A 24,383-nucleotide genomic window follows, 5' to 3' on the forward strand; every position below is an offset into this window, starting at 1 on the left:
CCGGGCCTTGACCATCCCAGGCAAGGTGTTCAGTCGGGGTTTGCCTCCGGTGTCCGTGTTACTGAAGCGGGATTTCAGGCGCGGCCGCCTCGGACGTCCATCACAGCCAAGCCTCGCCCATCATGGGCAGGCCCTGCCTCACCTACAGCACAGCTCTCGCATCAGCAGCCGCGATCACCTCCGGGCCCCGCCCATTCCTGGCTGGCTCAGGTACCAACCTCAGCACCAGCAGCCTAAGGCGGTATTTCTGGTCAGACCCACCCCTGTCCCGACGCAGGCCCCACCCCGGAGCTCAGGATCCGCCCACTCGCGGCTAGCTCTTGAGGCAGTGGCCTATCAGGCTCGTCCTGTCCAGGCGCAGGCCCCGCCCCATACCCGGCACCCGCCACCAGAGGCAGCGGTCTCGATGAGGCCCCGCCCCGCCGCACAGGTCCCGCCCTCAGTGCTCGCCGCGCTCGGCAGCGGGTGGGACGCGGCCGCCGCTCGCCAGTCCTTTGTGCTTGGGTGACGGCGGACTCTCAGGCCTTCGGCCCGCACGTTCTTCTCGCCGGTTCGAGGCGTGGGCGCGCTTGCCAGCGACCCATCATGTCGGCGGGCGCGGGCGTGGAGGCAGGCTTCTCCAGCGAGGAGCTGCTGTCGCTCCGCTTCCCGCTGCACCGCGCCTGCCGCGACGGGGACCTGGTCGCACTCTGCTCGCTGCTGCCACACACGCCTCGCGCTCACCTGGCCGCCGAGGACTCCTTCTACGGCTGGACGCCCGTGCACTGGGCCGCGCACTTCGGAAAGGTGGGCGCGGGCACTTTAAGGCGCCATTTTCCGCGTGGTTTTCCGTGAGGGTCAGCGTGCACCCCACCGAGCCTAGAGAGCGCGGCAAAAGCTCCGTGTCCTCCCCCCTTCCCCAGGGTTCCAGGGCGCATGTGCGGCAGAACGCGGTCTGCGACCCAGCGGGTGGGGGCGCGGAAGCTGCGCCGGCCCGACCGGCGCCTCGAGGGGTCCACGGCGCATGTGCGGCGCCGCGCGCGACCCGGGACCTCGGGGGGCGCGGGGAGTGCTGGGAGAGCGGAGAGGAAGCGGGGTGGGCCTAACCCGGCGCCCCGGAGAACCCAGGGCGCATGTGCAGCGCTCAGAGAGGGGGTGATGTAGGCCGCAGTCGGGGCGGTTGGCGCTGAGTCCGCCCCGTCTTCGGGCGATGGTGTAGAGGGCTCCCGCTCAGGAGGAGGGAACGGGGAGCGGCGTGGGCCCGTGTAATGGAAACCGTCGGGGGCAGAGCGCCTTTAAGGCAGGAAGGGATGGGCACTGCCCTCCTCACAGTCGGGGGTGTCATGTCTGCACCTGATGGGACCTCAGGCGGGGTCCCGACTGGTGCCGCCCTCCCGGCCTGGGAAGGATGGCTTACAGTCCTGGCGGGCCCCGGTGTGGGTGGTCGCTGGGAATCCACCGGCTGGGCGTCTCCATAGTTACCCACTTCGCGGTCTGCCGTCTTACCCCATTGTAAGATAAAAACTGAAAGACCATTTTCACTTCCACCGAGGACGAGGTGTAGACTTTTCTGTGGAGACCAGTATGGTAGCTGAGGCGAGGACTCTGGTTTTGAGCTGCCTTACAAACCTCGATAGTTTTACGATGTGGAACCATCTTGGAAACCCGTTCTAACTAGGAGGGAAAGCTCTTGAGATCGCAGAGGCCGAGCCTCCTTCCCCAGCCTGTTGTCTCCCTTTCTGAAGGTTTCTAGTATGTTTTCTTTAGGATGTACCAGTGATGCTGAAGTTACCCAATCATTTATGCGGGTTATTTATCCCCGGAAGACTGGCCATTATTAAGACTAATTATACCTTGCTTTTACAAAATGCCCCATTTAAAAGTACTTTCCAGAATTTCAAACCCAGTTTCCTCCGTGGAGCATGGCCTAGCTAACAGGTTCAAGTCCCGGGAACGCTCTCCGTGTTAAAAGTTAATTAAAAGCTTTTCATTTGGCACCTATTTATCTTACCACTGGTTTGTACTTTTTTCCCTTGGGAAATTAAAAGAACTCTTCAGGCATTACTTTCTACTTCTGTCTAACACTGTTGTGTTTAAATCTGTTCACTGCCTACTGTGCAAGCTTTGTAGCCTCCAATCAATAAAACTCAGAGTGTTTATTGAAGTGGTCTGTCCTTTATAAGGGCAAGCTTACACGCACAGGCCTTTAATCCTAGCACTGGGAAGGCAGAGGCGGCCGATCACTATGAGTTCAAGGCCAGCCTGGTCTACAACAGCTAGTTCCAGGACAGGCTTCAAAAGCTACAGAGAAACCCTGTCTCGAAAAACCAAAAAAAAAAAAAAGCTTAAATTGCTTACAGTGACAGAGGAGACCCGGGGTCCTGTGTGTTCTCGAAATTGCTTGCAACCAGGCACAGCTTCTTCATGGCCTTGTGGTCAGTTGAGGAGAAACAAGCAGTCCAAAATTGGAGAACAAGTAAGTCCCAAAAATTTCCTGGCCACATGGCAGGCACTTGCTGGAGTCATAACCAGCAGCCAGCACAGCGGGACCTGGCTGTGTCTTGTCTCTGCGTGCTAGTATTTCAGTTAGTCGCCTGCTGGGTGAGCTCAGCTGTGGTGAGACTTTTTTTTTTTTTCGTAATTTTCTTTCTGTTCCATTTTTAAAGACTGAAGGTGGTGGGGAATGAGCTTTGGGGGCATTCAGTGTAGAAGGGTTGTGCACGATATGGAAAAGTCTGACTGTAAAGAGTTTACTGTACTTAAACATTTTTTGTGGCCTGCCAGTCGGTAACATTTTTATCGTGTGAAAGTCTTGATAGAAGTTTTAGAATAATTCACTCTTAGCGTAAATGTTTTAAAATTTTTGCATAGTGTTGGGAAGAGATTACCGTATTGTCAGAAGGAAAAGGTAACAAAATGCCACCACTGGTGACCGTTAGGGAATTTAGATTGTGTCCTATTAGTTGCTGTACTGACATGTCCTGTTTTTGTCCTCCCGCCTATTTGAAGTTGGAGTGCTTAATCCAGTTGGTAAGAGCAGGCGCCTCCCTGAATGTCTCCACCACCCGCTATGCCCAGACCCCAGCCCACATCGCTGCTTTTGGAGGACATCCTCAGTGTCTGGTCTGGCTGATTCAAGCCGGGGCCAACATCAACAAACAGGTAAGAAGGCCTGATTGACACTGCCTTTGGCTTTTCCAGCTACAGTTACTCACAGGATACTGTTTTAATTCAAGGCCTTAATTAGAGATTGATGTGTTTTCCTGAGGCGAACTGGAATTTGTTCTTCAGTTACTTGTGGATAATGGATAATACACCCTTTCCTCCTGAGGCATGCACCCAGTTTGTAGAGTGCTTTTACCTGTTAGGTGACTCACCCAGCCCAGATCTGGTCCGGTGATCTGCCCAAGGTCACAGCTGATAATAGAAGGCTTTTGGCCCACAGCCCAGATTTCCTGGCACCCACTCACTGCTACCTTAACTTCATAGATACGGTAGAAACACATCCAAACTACCAAAAGGATGGCTTTTATTGGCTTCGAAGTGGGTTTGCCCTCCAGGCACAAGTTGAGGGTGGTGATTGGTGTGAAAACGTCACTTTAAATGTCTTAGTGGGAAGAGTGAGTGGCTGAGAAACTGGTTTTTAAGGGTGCAGACTAGAGGATTTTTATGATACGTTTTAAGTATGTTTACATTATTAACCTATAGTAGAGAAACATCCAGTAGATGATCTGAAATGGAGTAGAGAGAACTTACTGCCCAGCTCAAAGGGTGGATTACATACTGGCGGCTCTTTCATTTTCCATGTGCTTTTCTTTTAAGAAAGAATTATGTGGGTATGTGCACCTGTTTGCTGAGACTAGTGTTTGGCTCCTCTCAGAGCTAGACTTAGCGGTGGTTGTAAGCCACCTGATACGGGTGCTGGGAATGGAACTCGGGTCCTCTGGGTAAGCAGTACATGCTCTTAACTGATGTGCCAACTTTCCAATCCCTTATGTATTTTCTTATCCTCATCAGCATCCTGTGTGCAAAGGATCTTCAGTTCCTTCCTCTTGTTTGTCTCTTTTTTGAGGTTTTGGCCTTGGTTCTAACAGCTGTAGAGCAGTTGTGGTTCCTTCCTGAGGATAAGTGAGCTGCCCACATAAAATGGCAGGTGTTTTGGCCATGGGTCGGAACGAAGACAGTAGGAGAGGGGTGCAAGGTGTGCTGTGTGGCTTTTCTCCTTGGGACGTACAGTGAAAAAGGCAGTGTCAGGAGAGACCCCTTTGTGTCACTGAGACATGAGTAGAGACAGCTTTAGTTAGATCCTTACGTACTCTCTTCTTTTATGTGAATTTCCTCCTTTGCACCCTCACCTTAAAGGCCAAAGGCCTGTCTGTCCATCTGCCTGGCTTCCGTACTGTTCCATCCTGGTCTCCACAGAATGGGCACTGTGGGTTTGAGTCTAGGTTCTGCTTTTGGGCTGTCTGGCTTTGAACAAGTCACTTACTTATTAGACTGTGGTTCCAACTCCACCAATAAAATATGGATAATAATTCTGTGAATGGAAATATATCATATTTGCTGTTAATATGAAATTTAAGTTTAGAATTTCCTATGTGTTAACTTTAAGTAGTTAACAAAGTGTGTAATTTAAAGAGGTATAAAGAAATTGGTACCTTTTTGGTGTATGTGTGCCTTTTAAAAGAGAGATGCTCCTTTTAAAGATGCTAGCATTTCATTTTAGTTTGTTGTTTTTTAGCAGATAGTGAGAGTCCAGGCTCACAGGTGTGCCCCTGTTGTCCCCGCTGTTCTCTGGGGTGCCTGACTTCCCAGGGCAAGTCTTCCCAGCCTTGCTTGCTGTGGCTGCTTTGCTGGGGCACTTTTGAAATGTAAACAGAGGCCTGAGCAACATTTGAAGAGAAGTCACAGAGCCAGGGCTGGCTAATCCTGCCTGTTCTCTGACCACTGTTAATATCCCTCCATCTTTTTGAGAAATTTTTACTCTTGTTCCAAAATTAACTGTAAGGTTTTTCTTTTCTTTTGAACATAACCTCATCTAAGCCTGTTTGCCTTCCTGCAGAGTATGTATGTCTCTGTGTGTAGTGTTGGTATATGCTCTATGTGCTCGTGTGGGTGTGTGCAGGTGTGTGAATGTGTGTGTGTGTGTCTGCATATTGGGGCTGGAGGTCAATGATGAATGTTTTCCACAATCACTCAGTCTTTTTTAAGATTGTTTCTCATTAAACCTAAAGCTCATCCGTTTGGCTAGTCTAGCTGGCCAACGAGCTTCAGAGACTTTTGGTTCCCATTTCCAGGGTTACAGACAGACACACACCACCTTGCCCAGCTTCCATACGGGAACTGGGGCCCAAACTCAGTTCCTCTTGCTTGTTCAGTGGGCACTTTATAGATAGAACCTTCAACCTGGACAATTTTTGTGTAGTTTTTGTGTCATCTACCCTTCTTCAGAAGAGTAGTTTGGGTGGACGCGGTAGCACACACCTTTAATCCTAGTGTTAGAGAGACAGGGAGTTGGGTCTGTGTAGCAGATTCCAAGACAGCCAGGGCTATACAGTTGAGAGAACCCGCCTCCCACAGAGGAAAAAAGTGAAAGTAGTTTGCTTAAATATCTGGGTTCACCAGTAGTTCATGATTAGTCGCATGACTTGCTGTTTCTCTTTCTTCAAAAACAAACCCAACTTTTTCCTGATTAGACCCTTGTAGCACTTTAAAGTCCATGTCTAAATAAGTGAACACTCTTCCCTGTGTGGTGCACTGGGAAGGAACTCGGGCATTTGCTAACTTTATGAATGGCCTTTTCCCAGGGCCCCACACTGTACAATTGCACTCCTGCCTTTTTTCTTTATCCCTTAATTATGTGGTGTGCAGGTACTGCCAACTGCTGCTCCCGGGAACCTTGAAGTGAGATCCATTCAAGTACTGGCAAAACTCTCCCTCAGGGTTTCCTAGACAGCACTGGGTGTCTGAGAGATCCTCCTCTCGCTTACTGCTCTGGTTCTCACAGCCTGGAGGGATTTCCCCTTTAAAAGCTGTATAAGCCTGCTCATCTTCTTGTTTTTTGTTTGTTTGTTTATTTTTTAATGACTGTTGAAACACTCCTCTGTTTCCTTTTGGTGCCTCCAGTGTCTTTGCCAACCCAAAGGTCTGTTAGCACTACAAGCTTTCCCTGCCTGTTACTCCATCCTCTGACTTGAGGTCACCTTTTCTAAAAAACAATTCCAGTCAAGATAGGGGATTCAAGCAGGATTCATGTTTTACTGGTGTTCGCTCTACAGAAGCTGTAGAGGAATAACAGGAGGTTGGGCTTTGTTAGCTTGTAAGTTTTTCTTGGCCTGAGTAGCTGTTTTAATGTGAATTTGTTTTTATTTATAAGATAGTTATTTTGAGGGGCTGGAGAGATGGCTCAGTGGTTTAAGAGCATTGCCTGCTCTTCCAAAGGTCCTGAGTTCAATTCCCGGCAACCACATGGTGGCTCACAACCATCTGTAATGAGTTCTGCAGACATACACACAGACAGAATATTGTATCCATAATGAATAAATAAATAAATATTTTAAAAAAAAAGATAGTTATTTTGAGTTTCTATACAACACATTTGTACCAAGCTCCAGGATAAAATGATGGGTGAATCAGCATTACTGGCCTCACACCATCTGTGTGGGACACCTCCCAGGTCTTCCTCCACACCCTGTAGCTAACTGTTGGGGCGAGCCTGCCCTGCAGCCTGGGTGTCCGTGTCCTTTCACAGGTGCACTGCCTTCTCCATTTCAGACTGTACTCATGTTACTCTTTTTCAAGGATTACCTATGTGTCACTGCCAGCAGCGTGGTAAATCTGAGCATGTGCATTCTGTGTTTCAGGACTGTGAGGGGGAAACTCCCATTCACAAGGCGGCCCGCTCTGGTAGCCTGGAGTGCATCACTGCCCTGGTAGGGAACGGGGCTCGTACTGAGTAAGTGTCTTCAAGTATTCCTCTCATGTAGAGACTGCTCAAGGTGTTTCATACAGAAATAGCATTTAGAGCAGCAAAAGCCTTAAAACAAGGTCTTTGTTTCTAGAGTTAGCCATATAGTTTGATCAGGGTTAGTAAGAAAAGCTGTGCTAGGCTTACCACTGACAGATCTAGGCTTCTTTCCTCCGTAGCTCAGAGTGAGGCAGCAGAGTGGATGAAAAGAGCAGTCGGTGCATTAGAGACTTTGCCGCTAAGGCGTCATGTCACTATGTCAGGCCTTCCTCACACTTTGTCAGGCTCTAATTTCACATTGGGAGGCCTGGATTAGAGTCATGTTTTTGCAGGTCCCTCTGGCTCACAGTCTTGAAGACTGTTTCCAAGTCTGGGTTTCCTTAGCAATGTGAGGCCTCACTTAAAGCCTCCTTGGACCTCATGATTTACAGCTTCTAGTAAGCTGGAGCCCTATACATAGAGACTTAACTTACTTGGAATCTGATGCTGTGGGTTAGTTTAGAACGTCCTTATTTTAGTGCTATTTACATGAGCTGTAGTCTGTCACCCACTAGAACAGTACTAACGTGTGAGTGTGTTAGTTCAGAAATGTGATCTTGTATGCAAATCATTAGCTAGCCATGGCATTATGCATCATTTAGTTATTATATTCATTTGTTTAACTTTTTTTACATTGTAAAAATTTTCTTCTGCAGTTCACAGCATTAACAAATGGATGCGGTTTTTCACCCTTAAAACGTTGAGTATAAGCTGTAGAGAGCTGCAGTAACCAAGATAACTGAGAATGCCAGCTGTTAAATTTTACTGTAACTTAATGAGTAATTCATTTAAAAGTTAATTAGAAACCACTTTATTTTAACAGGAAATGTGGAAATTGAGACTCTTGGATGCAATGAGACCCAGACAATTTAGTTTAACCCTTTGGTTTCCATTTCATTGTTCCCACTCTGTATTACAAGTAAATTCTGAACTTAGATCCTAAGTAACAAAACCATGTATGTTAGCTCATGTAGGCATGTCTGTGTCCAGAACTCACCCTAGTCATTGTCTTAGCTTCCGTTTCCTTCTTTATTGGCTAGTTTTGCCATTACTTTTGGCTTGGTGGTTTAATGTTATAAATACAGCCTGTGTTGCCTAAGCATAGCAGCACATGGCAGAAAATCCAAGCACCTAGGAGGCTGAGACAGAAAAAGTGGACCTTTGAGGCCCACCTGAGTTACATTGTGAGACCCTGTCTCAAAAAGAAACAGAAAAAAATTGGCTTATATTAACTGCTATATCTTGAGGACCCTTGTGACCATTTAGTTGTGATGGAAGGTAAGATAAAAAAAACCAACTTGATAATGTGGATATATATTATATAATCTTAAAACATTTAAGATGATTCTCAGTTGCTTTAAAGTTGTAGAATCAGTTTTATCCACTGTATTTATATTAAAAACTTACACCTTTAATAGCAAGTTTTGATTATAAATTGATTAAATTACCTAATTATCATTTATGGAAATAATGGGCAATTAAAGTTGGGTTTTTTAAAAAGCTTTTTTTTTCTAAATTATGCTTTAATTGGTCCTGAACATTTTATTACAAAGATTTTAATTTTAATGGATAGCTTAATCCTTTGAGCCAGTAAATATCTGTCAGTGTGTCCTTTTTCTTTCTTTCTTTCTTTCTTTCTTTTAAGTAGGTATCTTAAAATATGAGTATCTTTTATTTACAATTCTGTCCTTGGTTACAGGACCCTCAAGTGTCTCTTTTCTACCAGGTGTGGCTGAGCATGGCCTCGAGTGCCAGTCTGTCCCCCATCTCAGTACAGGAGCCACCCCTCGAGACCCTGCAGTATGGTGACTGCCCTGGACTGAGCTTTCACATTTTTTTGGAAGGAACATTTAGGTTGAACTACCTAGGCAAAAGCAATTCTTAAATTCAAAAGTCTTTGGCTTAGAGTTAGAATACAAGTAGTCATTATTTATTGCAATTATGTATGTGGTTATTCAGTTTATTATCTAATGAAAATGTCGGTTTTGCTAGTAAGCTAAATTGAAAACTGCTTCTTGGTGTCTATTCTGCACACTTTATGATGTATCTGTTTGGTCTGTCTATATAAGCAGTTTGAGTCCCCCGAATAGCAGTGCCTAGATCTGGTTCCCCTACAATGCTGCTTTACATGGCCACATAATAGTCCCAGCACAGAATTTTTTCCCCTAAGACCAAAGGTTCAGCATTAATTTCCTTATTTAAAATTACTTAATATATTTTCCATTTCAGAATGGGTCAGATTGTTAATTTATTTTATAATCTATAATATTTAAGAGATTAAAAACTTTTCTTTTCCTGTGAATAGGTTAAAAGCTGCCTCATACTGCTATTTTTAAATTAATGATTTTGTTCTTAATTCCTACTCTGCTTTTTATATATCTGCTACATTGCAGTGGCCAAAGACTAAAGTTGTGCTTTTCTGATCATCAGGTAGATGGTGAGGGTAACTGTGGTAGTGGTTTGTTGTGACTGACTTGTTAATGTAGGTTCAGCTGTAAGATAACCCTTTTCAGCAGCTGTGCATCGTATTAAATTTTCTAGCACCACACGTGAGTATGCTGATGGACTTTTGTTTTCTTCTCTTAATTTAAATCTTGAGTTTTGGTGCCAAGTTATCTTTTCCACGTAAGCTTCTGCTGCTGGCTTATGTGGCAGTCATCAGTAATTGCCATTGTTCACACCTAAAAGTCCAAATACAGAGACTCAAATTCCAGTTCTGTGAGCGCACTAAATGTCTGTGTACCTTGAAGGACCTCGAGCTGTATCTGAGCTCTGTTGAACTCTGTTGAGTTTCTGAATCAGTCTCACATGATGTGGAAGGCTGGTGTGATATCAACCTGCCCCTCCATAGAATATGGCTTCATTAGAAAGTTGTATATTTTATGGCAACCAGATTTAGTGCGGTACCTTAGAAATAATTACCGTGTTAGCCCAAGAGCAGCCTTACTGTCCAGGAGATGGCTGAAGAAGCAGCATTGGACTAAGATAGGCCGGCTCCTTCACGTTGTGTAGAGATGGGCTCAGTTGTCTATGACAGCAACAGTCCAGAGTGACAGTAGGCCAGTCACAGTTGCAGGCTTTGTGGATCTGCTAGACTTTTGTAGTCACTGAAGCGGGTGTATGGGCTTCAGCTAGACCCTGCCTAGAGACAAGGTCATCACCAGGACAAACATACGTAGAGTATTATGTCAGTTCTCTTGTAACGTTTTTATGAGCAAAATGTAAGCATACTGTCTTAGCCATTCACTTCTGAAGTTGATGGTTAATTCATCTCAACATGTTTGTCCTTGAGAGCATCAGTCCTGCTAGGAGATGTCTCAGACTCACCGTGACTGAGTTAGTCTGATGCATTAGTGCTGAGATCTTTCATCCTCGTATGCTTGCCTCTTCTCATTGTCCCTACTGCAGGATGGTCTGCCCACAGGCAGGAGCAGTCAGTATATGACAGGACTCCAGAGCTGAAAGACTTACTTAGAATTATTTTATTAGTAACTTAAATGACATAGATTTCACTGTTTCTTTAACTGTTACTTTTATATTAAATGGTGTTTTAAAAAACAAACCAACAGTTTAAAATACCAATTTTTCCTCTCTGCTAAGTCATGGTGAAACATGCTAGGTGTTTTAACGTGTGCAAACAGTAATTGTGGTTCACTTGCAGTGCTAATCATCCTCACTAATGTTGAACTTGAAATGAAAACTTGGCACCAAACTTATTCAGGTAGAAACTTTAAAAAAAAAAATAGTTTCTTCCTATTGTTAACTGAAGAGTGCATTTATGAAAGTCTTCATGATTGATTATGTGTTTGGATACCAAAGGGTTAAAAATACACCTGTATTTCTCTTACTGCAATAACATGTTTGCTAATGTTTTGTCTGTATGAATAGACATTTAGTATAAATGTTTTTATTTTTTTATCTTTTTTTAATGATTGCATTTATTTGCTTATTTCCATCTAGGAATAGTTACTAATGTATTTGCGATACAGCATACCAAATTTTAAAGTAACCAGAATCGTGAGTTGATGGTTTTTAGTCCATACTGTTAAACTTTTGTTGAAATATTGACATAAATTGGCTTCCCACTGAAGTTACTGAGGTAACTCCTACAGACAGCGCTAAAGCAGTGGAAGCGGTCACGCCCAGCGGCTTAGCCCTGTGACTGCCCTGCACCTCATGTGTGTATGTATTTTTAATCCAGTGTTGCCTGCAAATGTGATCCCTTATGATTGACGTTTCCTATGTATGAACCATGCCCGTTTTAAGTCACGCAGAAGATTCTGAATCTGTAAAAACTACACATGTCAATGTTTTACAGCTACATAATTCGAATTGACTTGGTTTTTTCAAGTAATCCTAGAAAGGGGGAGCATTCACATAGAAACTGCTGAAACTGCCACAGGTGCTTCTCCGAAACCTTACGGTTGTGGCATTGAATGTTCAGTATGGCTTCCCTTCTGCACACAAGCATACTGTTGAGGTATTTGTTGCGGTGATTGGTTTTAATGCTAATCTAGGAATTCAGATATAGATCCTTTAGATTTGCATGCTTTGCTTACCCTAATTTATGATATCTACCTTTTTATTTGTAAACTAACAATAGCTAAATTCAGATCAGAATTTTAACAGAAATATTATTTATATAAAAATTGTGGTTATTTTTTATTGTCACATGGCATTAGCATAAAGAATATCACAAAGGTGATGTGACACCTTGAGTTCTGAAAATGATAACAGGTATTTCCTGACCTGTGATTATGTTAATTAAAGGAAAAACACTCATTGGAACTGCTTCTCTGCTCTGGTACTGTGACACTGTAAGTGGAAAATCAAAGGGGCAGCTGGCCTCAGTGGCAGTGCGTTCCTTGGGAGGAATTCTTGAGCAAAGTAAAATTGAATGCTCCATTCAAAATATTCTTACAGGAAATTGTGTTTGGTGACAGTTTGATTCATTTTTGCCACTTTGGCAAAATATTTCATTTGTAGCTGGGATTACTTTTGTGCTCGTTTTCAGATTCTAAAAGATCAGCCAGAAGTCTGGGAGTGCAGCTCAGTGGTTGAGGGCTTCCCCAGCAGTAGGAGCCCTCAGAGCTGGGATTGACAGGCAGGGGCAGCAGGTGGAGCTCTGGGAACCTCCTCCTCAAGTCCATTCCAGAGCTTCAACAAGACTAGAGTTTTTAATAGACTCCCCATTTTAGAACTTTTGTGGGTGTTAGGACCAGAGAGGGTGGATCTTTTTTTTTTTTCTTTCTTTCTTTTTTTTTTTTTTGGTTTTTGAGACAGGGTTTCTCTGTGGCTTTGGTGCCTGTCCTGGAACTAGCTCTTATAGATCAGGCTGGTCTCAAACTCACAAAGATCCACCTGCCTCTGCCTCCCAAGTGCTGGGATAAAAGGCGTGCGCCACAACCGCCCGGTCCTAAGGATCATTCTTAAAAAACAGTTTTAGCCATTTCTCCCAAGTAATATATCTTTATTGGTACTTCATTAGAGTCTGTCTGCAGGACCCAGGTAATCAGGCTGAAGGGGCGCGCTGTTAGCTAGAGTGGACATAGAAATCGTGAGTGGGTTGTGTCGTTCCTTTGTGTCCCCACCTCCTCCTTAAACTGGGAACGCTACATAGAGGCCAGAGGTACAGTTAACTTGGTGTAGTCTGACCAAGATTGCTGTCTTGCCTGTCAAAGCACTAAAGTTGAAATATAAACTAAACTGTGTGAAAACAGAATTTAAAGACCCAAGCTTTTTATTATTATTATTATTATTATTATTATTATTAAAAGTTACTATTTTGACTAAGGGTATAGATCAGTGGTAGAATGCTTATCATGAGTGCACCCCAGGATTTGATCCCCAACACTACAAAAACAAAACCCATGTAGAGAGCTTGTTATACAAGCACCGGGAACTGATTTTGGATCCCCGGGTATTGAGGAGACAGCAGATTCCAGTCTAGGCGCGCCAGTGAACTCGGGCGCAGTGGGAGACTGTCCCCCCCCACACACACACACACACATCAGACTGCAGCCATGTGCGTCACATGCACAAACTGGACTTGAGTACTGGAGTCTGTCTTCAGATAGGTATTACATTTCCTCTTTTTATTTTTTATTTTTTTAAATAAGTAATGGCGTGTCCAAAACACTTTGCAGCCTAAGCCTTGTGCGTCTGACCACTGGAGATAGAGTACGAGGCTGTGTTATCCTTGTAAACTAAGAGCGTTATTTGTCCCTGGGCCTATAGTTTGGTGCTCCAGTTTTAAGTTTCTCTGTTTGTTGCCTTGACAGTAACCGTCTTCTGTGACACACAGCGAGGCCTTCATTTCATCAGGTCTTGGTTGGGCGTGGAGGATAGCTGGCTGAGTAGGTATGGAAGCTCCCCTCACCGCTGCTCTGCTCTCAGCAGCACGGTCTCACCTTCTGAGGGAGCCCTAACAGCACAGCTTTGTTCCCTCTGGTTTCTCCTGGTAACAGATTAAGCTGTTTCTTTCCTGTTTGGCTCTTTAGCTTAAATTTTACCAGTATTTCTTTCTTTCATCCATGAATTTTTTTTTTTTTTTTTTTTTTGGTGTTATCCCCAGGTTACAGTAGAGTGCAGGACTGAGCCTAGGGAATGAGCTCCGTGGTGATACTGCAGGGTTGTTCAGGGGACTAGTCACCCAAACGTTTTCCTACAGAGGACAAGTCTATCAAAACATAGCTCACCTTGTCTGAGGTGGTAGTGCCTGTGGCAGGTCACTTTGTCAGGATACCTTCTGAACTTCCACTTAGAGTGTCACATATCAGCCCCAAATCTGGCTTGTTGCTATGCTGTGACTTCGCGTTCAGGGAGCCACTCTATGAATGCCATGGACAATGTCAGTATATGTTTGTTATAATTTTACTCAAGCTAAAGGATGGGCTTTTAAAATTAGGTGCAGGTAATTCAGAATCTGTTTCAGATGAAGTCTGAAGTTAGAATAAATTTAGATTCTTCAGACTAACATAAAACACAACTTTGAGAAGTCAAATAGGAAGATACCTTTTAAGTTTAGTGTATTGATTTTTTTTGTTTTTTTGTTTTTACTGTCTCCCGAATCAAATATGTGTAGGAAAAGTTAGTTACAGACCAGGCTGATTAACTGCTCTCTTAATGAAGATTTGCTGTAGATCTGTTGTTACCTTCAGATAGTTTAGTCAGTTTGGCAGGAGCAGACACCAGGGTCAAGTGCTGCGGGGTGTAATCCATTGTTTTTGTGTTGTACAGCCTGAGAAATGCCAGTGGCCTGACGGCAGCAGACATTGCACAAACCCAGGGTTTCCAAGAGTGCACCCAGTTTCTCTTGAGCCTCCACAACCATCAGATGAACCGTTTCTGTCATAATGGCACCTTGAATGGAGGTCACGAGAACATACTTCCCAATCACATTAGCCTGGGAACAAATCGAAAGAGATGCTTGGAAGACTCCGAATCTTTGGGAGTAAAGAAAGCTAGAACCGGAGGTGAGACCATGTGGGAGTGCAAAAGAGCACTACAAGTCCCTTCTTCATGGCTAAAAGCAGCTTTTAGAGGCACCTTCTGCCAGACACTAAGCACTGAGAGAGTTGTATGTGGGGGTGTGGAGACCCGTCCTGTGCTGCACTGTGAAGAGGGACTGCTTACCAGAAGGGAGGTGGAGAAGTGGCTTCTGGGTACCTCAAGTGTGAATGAATGGGACCTGTGGCTTCTGAGTGTCCATGTACTTCCTCTGTGAGCTAGGGAGGCGTTTTTTCATTTGTGTTTGTTTGCAGTGTCACTGGTAAAGAAATCTGCCATTGAGCCTGATTTTGTTGCTAATTTCTGCATTGTTTCTGAGCTTCTAAGAATCGTCAATGGCTAGCTGTAGTGGCGCACACCTTTAATCCCAGCACTTGGGAGGCAGAGACAAGACTTGGCAAGGATGACCCTGTCCTGTGCAGCTGGACACCAGACAGACAGATAGTCATTAGCTGCCTAGTGGTGCCCAGAACTTGGTGTGAGCAGCACAATCTTTCTCCTGCTTAGCACTGTCCAGCATGGTCTCTGTTACTGTATCACAGCCATTGACATTGCTTCTCTGTAGACTTTTGTGTTACTGTGATTTTAGTAGATAGAAACGTAGAAACTTACACATTAATAGCTTATCCAAATTGGGATTTGTGTCATTTGTGGGCCTTACAACTTTATAGAGGTGCTGTATAACCTGAGTGTGGCACACTGGGATGGGGGTTTTAGACTGGCGAGGTGTTGGTTAGTTGATGAGTATTGTAGTTTACTTGTACAGTGTTCCAGTTTATTCTTTAATGTTTTGGGTTCTTGTTGTTCGAGACTGTGTTTCTCTGCATAGCTTTCAAGCCTGTCCTGGAACTCATTTTGTGGACCACCCCCAGCTGTTAATGTATTTTTTAAAGACCTTTTCTGTTTCATGCAGTACCTCGTTGGTTTACTGAAATTGTAGTGTTGATCTTAATATCAAGTGTGTAAATTGTACATTATCTGTTACAATTGATAGGTCCTTTAAAGATAGTTATTTACTTTTCATTGTGACTATTACATTTTAAATTCTGATTCATTTTTAAAAACTAGACTTAAATTGAGAGATGGCTCAAAGGTCAAGAGCGCTGACTACTCTTCAAGAGTACCTGGGTTCAGTTCCCAGTATCTTCATGGTAGCTCAGTATTATCTTTACCTCTAGTTCCAGGAGACATAACACCTGTGGCAAAACACTAATTTCAAAAAAACAAGAGAACAAACAAATCGGTAGTGGTGACACGCCTTTATTCCAATCACTTGCGAGGCAGAAGTTGGATCTCTATGAGTTAGAGGCCAGCCTGGCATACATAGTGAGTTCCACGACAGCCAGGACTACACAGAGAAACCCTGTCTCAAGAAAAACCAACAAAAAAATTAGATTTATTTATTTTACACAGGAATGTTTTGCCTGCGTGTATATCTGTGTGCTATATGTGTATGCCTGGTGTCCGCAGGTGTCAGAAGAGGGCAGGCATTGGATCCCCTGGAACTGGGCTTAAGTACAGTTGTGAACCTCTCCAGCCCCTTATATTTGTTTTTAAGTTTTTAGGGTGTCTAAACTTAACTTTCCCAAACAGATGGTCATCCTGATCCCTGGAGGCGTCATTCTTGTGTGTGCAGGGGTTGTGCCAGGGGAACACATGGTACCTGTGGTTTTCCTGTCACTACTGTGGTCTGGTTTTTCCCACAGTTGTGATAGCCTGTTTCACACACGGCCCTTTGTACTTTTCAAATACAGCCTCAGTCCTCCTCAGTCTCTCCAGAGCTCGGCTGCCGTCCCTGTGCCTTGCCTCTGTCTGCCTTGTGTCATCCGAAGCTCTGCCGGCAGGAGTCGCAAGGCCCACAGACAGTCTGCCTTATAGAAGAGCCTTAGACCTTGAACTGTATAGCAAGAGCTAGTTGGCGACAGATGAGGTAGGCAGGTGATAACGACGTCTGAGCACACAGCTCTTGTACCTCACAGTTGGCTGCTGGAAACCAAGATGCAAAGATTTCTGCACCTGCTCTTTTTGTTAGAGTCAGGCCTTCCTCTAGCTTAGCATTCCCTGATAATGAGTGTTCTTGAAGCTAAAGGCTGCAGGGCACGAAGGGTTGGGGAGCACATACTTTTGCCACCTCTCAAAGGTGAGTGGGCCAATACGACAGGCCCTTTTCTAGGGTGCCAGAAGTGTTACGAGCCTGGCTTTTTCCCAAGCCTTGTGGGTTCATTGTCTGAAAGTCATTGGCGATTTAGGCCTATGTGCATTGCCATCTGCTGTTTTGGTTGTGTATAACACAGTGTTGGTCTTGGGAGCATCTCTCTTGGGTAACTAGAGCACAGGAAGCTTGGCCACGTGGCTTCAAGAATGGTTTGTTGGTAAACAGCGGTGGCACAGCCTTTAATCCCAGCACTTGGGAGGCAGAGGCAGGCAGGTCTCTGAGTAAAGGTCAACCTGGGCTACACAGAAACCTTGTCTCAGGAAAAGAAGAAAAAAAAAGGCATGTTTTTGCTTCCTTGGGGTCACTCTGAGACATCCACATAAGCCACCTTCTCAGATGTGTCGTAAATGACTTCTTTAGCAGTGACAGATTGGGGGCAGAAACAACATCAACATCAAGGTGTGACAGGAGCATGCGGAGTCTGAACACAGTATTTTTAGGAATACTGTGATATTTAATTCCATGATTCATGACATGCATTTTAAAAAAGTGATGGTTATGCATCTGTCATGGGCATCAGGCATGACAGAGAGCCTGCCTCATCGAAGTCATGTCTACCATGATCCTGGGGCGGCATGTTATGAGCATCTTCCCAGAAGCTCAGGAAATGAGGTGCTAAGCTCCTCCCTACCCTGCTAGATCAGTGACAAAGCCCTGTGTGAAAGTCCACCTCAGTGGGCTTCCCTGGGGCACCCACCAGACCTTTCTATGGTTCTGAGATCAGTGGTCTTTGGTTCTTAATACTTGGAAAGGAGTTATTTTCCTATGTTTTTGTTTTTTTCTCACTGGTGCGTGGGCTTCGTGGTAGCACACACCTTTAATCCCACCTCTTGGTAGACAGAGGTAAGTAGATCTCTATGGGTTCTAGGCCAGCCTGGTCTACAGAGAGAGGCTTTGTGGCAGAGGACAGAATGTCCTTCACATTTATTGGATGTTTTTATTTTGGTGGCAGTTTCACTGTGTGGTCCAGCTTACGATCCTCCTGTCTCAGTCTTCCAAATCAGTGGGTGTAGGTAGAAAAAGGCAGAAAAAAAATCTACTTTTCAGAGAGGTGAACTTGCACAAAAGCAGTAACCTGTGGCTGCCCCTCCCCGTGAGGCTGATTATGTCTAGCATGTGGTGCGACCGTTTAAGGAGTGCTTGGGTTTGACTGAGCAGACACAGCAGAGTGGGGACCCAGTGTGTGTATTGTTACCTTCTCAGCTGCATTATTGACCCCTCCGGGTCACAGCTGGTGTGGTTGCTGCTGTGATGCTAACCAGTTGGTACCGAATTCCTACTTACTTGGGACTTTGAGATGTAAAACAGCTTTGTGTGAGAAGGACAGCTTAATGGCTTGTAATTCCAAAGTCCTGTCTCACTCGTTCAGACTGTTGCTCACTTTCCCCCAACCACACCAGTGACTGTCTAGGTCTGTCCTGCACTGCTCATTCAGATGGGTTCTCCTTGTGTCTCTGGCACCTTTGCTTTCAGTCTGCACTTTAGCGTCTCTGTGGGGGCGGGGAATGGAGTGTTGCTATAAATAATTGGAAAGACCCTCGTGCCTCTAATGAGAGCTAGTTAAAGCTATGAAGTTCATTTCTTCTGTTTTGAAAACTACTTCATACCCTGCGTTATTTTTGTCCTTTGGCCCAGAAATAATTGTAGGTATTTATTAAAGAAATGTCAACAGAGATTAGCATATGAGGCCTGTGAACATGCAGTTGTGGAGCGCAGAGGGAGGCAGCTGAGAAAGACTCTGTTGCCTAAGGTGTCTGGGGCAATATGCTGAATAAAAAAAACATTTGAAGTAGTTAGCATATAAAATAGTATGCTCCAATATGATACTTTATATATGTATCATTCCTTGCTTATGTTTGACACCCCCTACTCTTACTCTTCCTTCCTACTAATGTCCTCCTTCCCCCAAATAGTCCTTTCTCCTTGCACATGTGTGTGCAATGTCTGTGTAAATCTAGATTTACATGTGAGAGAAAGCAGTATTTGTTTTGTGTCTAGCTTATTTTGTTTAGTGTGATATCCAGTACATAACATCTGCAGATGACATGTGCTGTTCCCTCTCCTCCCTCTCTCTCTTTGAGACAGGCTACTCTTTAGCCCTGGCTAACCTGGGACTTGTGTGCCTTGCCTCAGACTCAGAGAGATCCACTGCTTCCGTCTCTCTAGTGCTGAGACCACACACCCGCACTATGATTTCAGTCCTTATGCTTGAACAACAGATAAGTCAATGAAGCAACATGTAGTAGCAGTTCTCAAAGCCATTTTTATCATTATTTTAAAAGAAAAAAGAAGTCCATTATTATCAAAATTAGAAGCCATTTGTCAAAGAGAAGCAGTGAGAAGATTGTCAGGTTTGGGACAGAGGTGTCTACAGAGTGTGTGCCTGAAAAGGAATGATGCTGTTTGCACTTCCGTCCGCAGACACAGTGCCAGTCTGTTCTTCTGTCTCCTGTCACAGACTTTCTAGTATGTACCTTTGTGTTGGGGCTCAGACTGGACATTGCTGGGAGTGGGTCCCCATGGACAGCCTCTGCTCGAGTGCCACCCTTTCCATATTTTTTTTAGTTTATGGGATTTTTTTTTAAATGTCAAGATTGTTTTGAATGCTTCATGTTGAGAATTGTCTTCAGTATTTAATTAAACCCACTTGTGGGGGCAGGGTGAGATACGCTTAGAATTATCTCTAGGTCATACAACTCTGTTACCCAAAGAACAGCCTGGGAATTACAGCTTTTACCATTTAAAAAATGAGCAAAAATCTGGAATTCATGACTTTGAGCTGAATTTGCATACGTAAACACTTACTTTTTTTTTTTTAAAGTACTTTCACAACAGTGTGAAAGTTCACTAGCACCAGACGGTGGTGGCGGCGCACCCTTTAATCCCAGCACTCGGGAGGCAGAGGCAGGTGGATCTCTGTGAGTTGGAGGCCAGCCTGGTCTACAGAGTGAGTTCCAGGACAGGCTCCATAGCTACTGAAAATTCTGTCTCAACAAACAAAAAATTTCCCTAGGGATCTTTGCTTCTTTAAATTATCTGATAGTTGTTGAGCTTTTAGTGTGGATAAGAGGGGATGGAAAGCTTGGCCTTGGTTTCTCTGGGGCACAGAATCTAAACTTGCCTGTTTCCTGCGCAGTTCCCAGCCTGGACCACACCATGCCTCCAGCGAATGGTGAGGCTGAAGACGACGCTGAGAGCATGCATGTTGACAGAGAGTTTACTGCTGTATCAGGTGGGAGTGGACAGTTTCCTGTTAGCTGCAACAACACCCCAGTGGTCGAAGACACCAAACAACAGGAGAGTGGTTCTGTTGGACCCAAAGAAATAGAAATATATACTGTTTCAGCAATGCAGACCCCTTGTCGTTGCAAGAATCAGTATGCTTACTATTTCTAAGTTCTCAAACTTTGCACTTTCTTGTCCAGTGTCTTTTAAGAAAAAAAATGTTCTATTATAATTTAATTTTTTGGCACTTGTATGGATGCAAGAATTAAGCATTTCATTGAACTCTAGTGCTATGAGAGCGAGTGCAATCCCGTTTTGATTTGAAGCATTTACATGATGTGCCTTGTTTGTTCTCATGAGGTCTGCAGTTGGCTTCCTGGCATGGCCTTTGGGTGACTCTGCACCTGCTGTTGCTTATGTGCTGATGGCAGTACAGCAGGTGGACAGCTCACTGTCAGCACTGGGAACTGTGGGGTGGTGACTGGCTTGTGACCCACTTGTGACAAGTTTGGGATAGTTGCCCACGCTCTTGGTTGTTTTGGTGTCTACCAGTTCTTTGAAGGCTGTTAAAAGGCTGACCATTTTCAACAGTGTCTATGTGTTAAAATGTTCAGCAATGAAAAAAAATAACTCTTATTTTACAGTTTGAAAGTCAGAGCAGCTCAGGTTTTCCAGGCTTTAGGGTTTCTGAAATGATGTATTTATTTGGCATGTGCCTTTTTCTCCCATTCTTTAGGTGATGACAGAACACCATGCTATTTTTTCAGTACGTCTATCTGTTTAGAGATACTGATTTTTTTAAATATATATATATATATAAAGGTTTTATTATAATTTCTTTCTGTTCATTCTTTCCTGGGAATAAAAGGTCACCTATGTGTTTTCAAACCCACGGGAAATGTTTCTATGCCCCTAAGTTGCTCTGCAGTCATGGGTGGTGTTATCTTCAGCCAAATAAAGTCGGTACTCACCTGTGAACAGTTGCTCAGAGAGTACATTTTAAATAAGGTTTTCTGTCAGCAGATGTATTTTTTCCTCACAAAGGAAAACTGACAAAAGCCAGAGCCTGTCCTTTATGAAGATGACATTGCTCCCTCCCTGGTCAGGCAGGAGTAACCACTCTCTACTCTGCTTCTGTTAACAGCCACCCTGTGCTAAGCTTGTGGGCAAGCTTTTCCTTCAAGCCAGGTGGTCCTGGGTGTCAGAAGGCCATGTGGTCTTCTGATGCTTCCCAGTACTGTCTGACTGAAGAAACCTGTTAGGAATCCCTAGAAAGTCTTGCAGTTCCTTGAGTGTCCACGGAAAGCCCGTGGGGACAGCATCTACTGCCCTGGGGGCTGCACAGAGTAAGGCATTTCTCCTTAAATGCAGCTCCACACTTAGGAAAAGCTGTTTTAATGATGGACACATTTTTAATGCCCCTCATTTGAGACTCGTGGAGGGTGAGCTGCTCCAGTGAGCATATCAGACCTCTTCCCAGCTGAGCCTGGCTACCTGGACCCAGTGCTTTGTGGCTTCCGTCCACAGTGAGAGGGGAGTAGGGTGGACTGAGCTTCTCCTTTAGATGTCAGTCATTGCCGCAGAAGAGGCTAGGCTGCCAGGTTCCTTTGATTATTACAGTAAGTAGTGAAACTGGTTTACTTCAGCTGGGCACTGAAGGGAGCGAATACTGTCTATAGGGCATCAGTAACTTTGAAATTCTCCGTCCTGTTTATGAGTTAGCGTACAGGAAAGATGATTTATACTTTATTTTTGGAAAAAAAATTCCCCTTGAGAAAAATGTGCTTCATTTTTCTTTTAAAGTTTTGTTCCTAATACTTGAAATATTCATTCTCTAATATTGAGTTGTTTACAGAAAAAAGCTATAATTTCAGGGGGAAATTATCCCTTGAATGTGTTGCAGATTCTAAGTTATAATTACTACTAATATCCAAAAAGAAAAACTGTCGATGCCCCATCTTGATGTTTTGTTTCTTAGTAACCACAGTCCTTGACAGGACACATGCAAACTGTGGGGCACAGGAGAGCGTCCCTGTGCTCCTCCACAAGCCACTAGAGCTGAGCTTGAGTAGACTTAGTGTCTGTCTTTCTCAACAGCCCAGAACACTGAGATAAAATTCAGTATTACCAAGCAAGAGCTCGTTTTTTTTTACTGTGTGTGGATTCCTGTGAACATCAGTTGTAATTCTCTGTGCTCTAGCCCTGTGTGCCCACATATTTTCTGTACAGCATCATCTTGTCAGTGGACATTTAAATCCATGGACTAAACTGTTCACACTTTTCCCAACATCAGTGGTTTCTGAAAATAACCAGATAGGAGAGCTTCGCTCTCAGGGTCATCTTTGTTGCTGGACTCAGCAGAAACCCTCAGAACTGCTCTTGACCCAGGACTGTAGGAGCCACTGGTGGCATCTCTGGGGTTGTATGTCGATGATGGGTATTGCTAAGACAAAAACAATTCTTTTTACTGAAGTGTCTGTGCTGCCCTGACTGGGAAGCATCCCCCAGTGGTGCCCTGGTTCCAGCCTCTTTAATGTATTGACTTCATTGCCTTTTCCCTCCTTGACTAGAAAAGTTCCGTGTCTTAAGTGGAGAGTGTTCTGCTGGGTTCTGATGTACCCTTCTGGGTTGGCTTAAACTTCTTCAAGGGTTTAGTAGGTCGGTATCTACTGTGTGTTTACTTTTGGTGATAGCTTTTATTTCTGCTCTCCAAGGCTACTGAAGTATACATACTTATCCTATCTTATAGGCAGAATACTACAGTTGTGTCTTACTTCTGCCTGTATAACCTTGGGAAAGGAGCTGGTTTGTTTAGAAGAAAAAATATCAGTACACAAACAAGTTTTCTAGAATTGTGGCAGGGGTTGAACATGTGCTAGTTTCTCCTTCCCCATTGGTCTGTGTTTTGGTGACAGGTATATTTCTTAATGCAGATGTGAAAAACTGTAGCTCCGTGTTGAATCCATTGACAAATGGAAGTGTCATCAATGGACATTTGGACTTCCCCTGCGCGACCCAGCTCAATGGGATGGAGAGCAGGAGTAACCCGTGCTTAACAGGACCTAATGGAGTTAGCAATGAACAGCCATTTTCCAGTGACCAGGGTTCTGTCTGTGCTAATGGGACTGAGGAGCCAGAAAAGACCATGGGCGTTAACCCCGAGATGTGTGGGTCTCTGCATCTGAATGGGAGCCCGAGTAGCTGTGTGGCCAGCAGGCCGTCCTGGGTGGGGGACGTGTGCGAAAACTTGCACTACGGACACTACCATGGGTTTGGGGACACTGCTGAGAGCATCCCTGAGCTGAGCAGCGTGCTCGAGCACTCTAGCTGCGTACGGGTGGAGCAGCGCTATGACAGTGCCATCCTGGGCACTATGCAGCTGCACCACGGCTCCTGAGCCCAGGCTGACCTCAGCCACACTGCGGTGTCAGCTTGAACAAGAGGCACAGCCTGTGTTGTTGGTGCTGCGACTCTCTGAGAAAGGACTTGGATTCATTGACACAGTTGCCATGAGTGCTGCTCTGTGCAGAGGGCTTCCCGGGGCACAGATCTTTCTCATGGATGATGTGTGTGCCTCACCTTGACACCATCAGGATGGTGGGGTTAGTAGACGAGGTGCCCGCTGACACATGGGCATCATCTGAGTCATTTACCATGTGCTGTAGCACTCGAGACAGCATAGGAAGAGGCCGTCAGTGGTCAGGGCACAGTACTCTCCCTTCTTCCACGTTTCCTTAGAAACAGGCTCTGCCTGGGATGGATTAGGGTTTGCTGTGTTTTTCTCCACGTTTCTACTTGGTCTCTAGACTTTTTACCACAGATAATGGTTTTCTTTACATTTAGTGGAAGTCACTGTTTGTAGGAACTGTCAGGTCAGAATATTTTACTATGGTGACCTATTTTTTGTTACTGTTTTTTGAGATTTTCTGCTTAAATATATATACAATATATATATTCAGTTAACTGAGAATTTTGGATTTCTCTTAATTAAAACTGCATTAAACTTATGGTTTTATAGAAATTAGCTTTTGTTTAGGCCACTAGTTGTTAGGCTGCGGATACGGTAATGACTTATGAATTTTGTAATAGCAAATCAGTGCAGACAAACTGAGATGAAGGAACCAATGTTCTAAGAGTGTAGTAGCATTTTCTTTTTAAACTGTTCTTTACAAATTGAATAAAAACCTCACTGCTGATCTGTTTCTGGAGTGTCCTTTCTCGGTGGGGTTGGTCAGGAGGTATAAGAATGTGGGAAGGAGGTTTGGTGTGGGGTTGTGTTTGCTTACGAGGTGTCTTCATGCCCCATCTGATGGGTTTGCTCACACACTCTTCATTCTGTGGCCCTGTCTTCTGGAGCCTCTTGTAGACGTATGTCTGCAGTATTGCTGCCCTCGGGGACTTTATGGGTCGTAGTTACCACAGTTACAGTGAACTTCGACCTTTTAAGGG

The 24,383-nt window shown here is 44.6% G+C and overlaps 1 protein-coding gene across 5 annotated transcripts; it reads left to right on the forward strand.

Moving 5' to 3' along the window:
• The first annotated feature begins 434 nt into the window (after positions 1 to 434).
• On the forward strand, positions 435 to 24,130 carry Ankrd10 (ankyrin repeat domain 10). Of its 5 annotated transcripts, none has more exons than XM_048456181.3 (6): positions 435 to 786; positions 2,989 to 3,141; positions 6,843 to 6,934; positions 14,225 to 14,460; positions 19,846 to 19,941; positions 22,850 to 24,130. In XM_048456181.3, the coding sequence occupies exons 1-6, from the start codon at positions 586 to 588 to the stop codon at positions 23,329 to 23,331; spliced, it is 1,260 nt and encodes a 419-aa protein (XP_048312138.1). In that variant the 5' UTR covers positions 435 to 585; the 3' UTR covers positions 23,332 to 24,130. The 5 variants fall into 5 exon arrangements, with proteins under 5 accessions (XP_048312138.1, XP_048312139.1, XP_085536757.2 ...); XM_048456182.3 differs by having other exon boundaries at positions 437 to 786; positions 22,868 to 24,130; XM_085680631.2 differs by lacking the exon at positions 435 to 786 and adding an exon at positions 1,509 to 2,455 and having other exon boundaries at positions 22,868 to 24,130.
• Positions 24,131 to 24,383: the final 253 nt, after the last annotated feature.

The sequence above is a fragment of the Myodes glareolus genome, chromosome 23, assembly GCF_982192425.1.
Source record: "Myodes glareolus chromosome 23, mMyoGla1.1, whole genome shotgun sequence".
NCBI lineage: Eukaryota > Metazoa > Chordata > Mammalia > Rodentia > Cricetidae > Myodes > Myodes glareolus.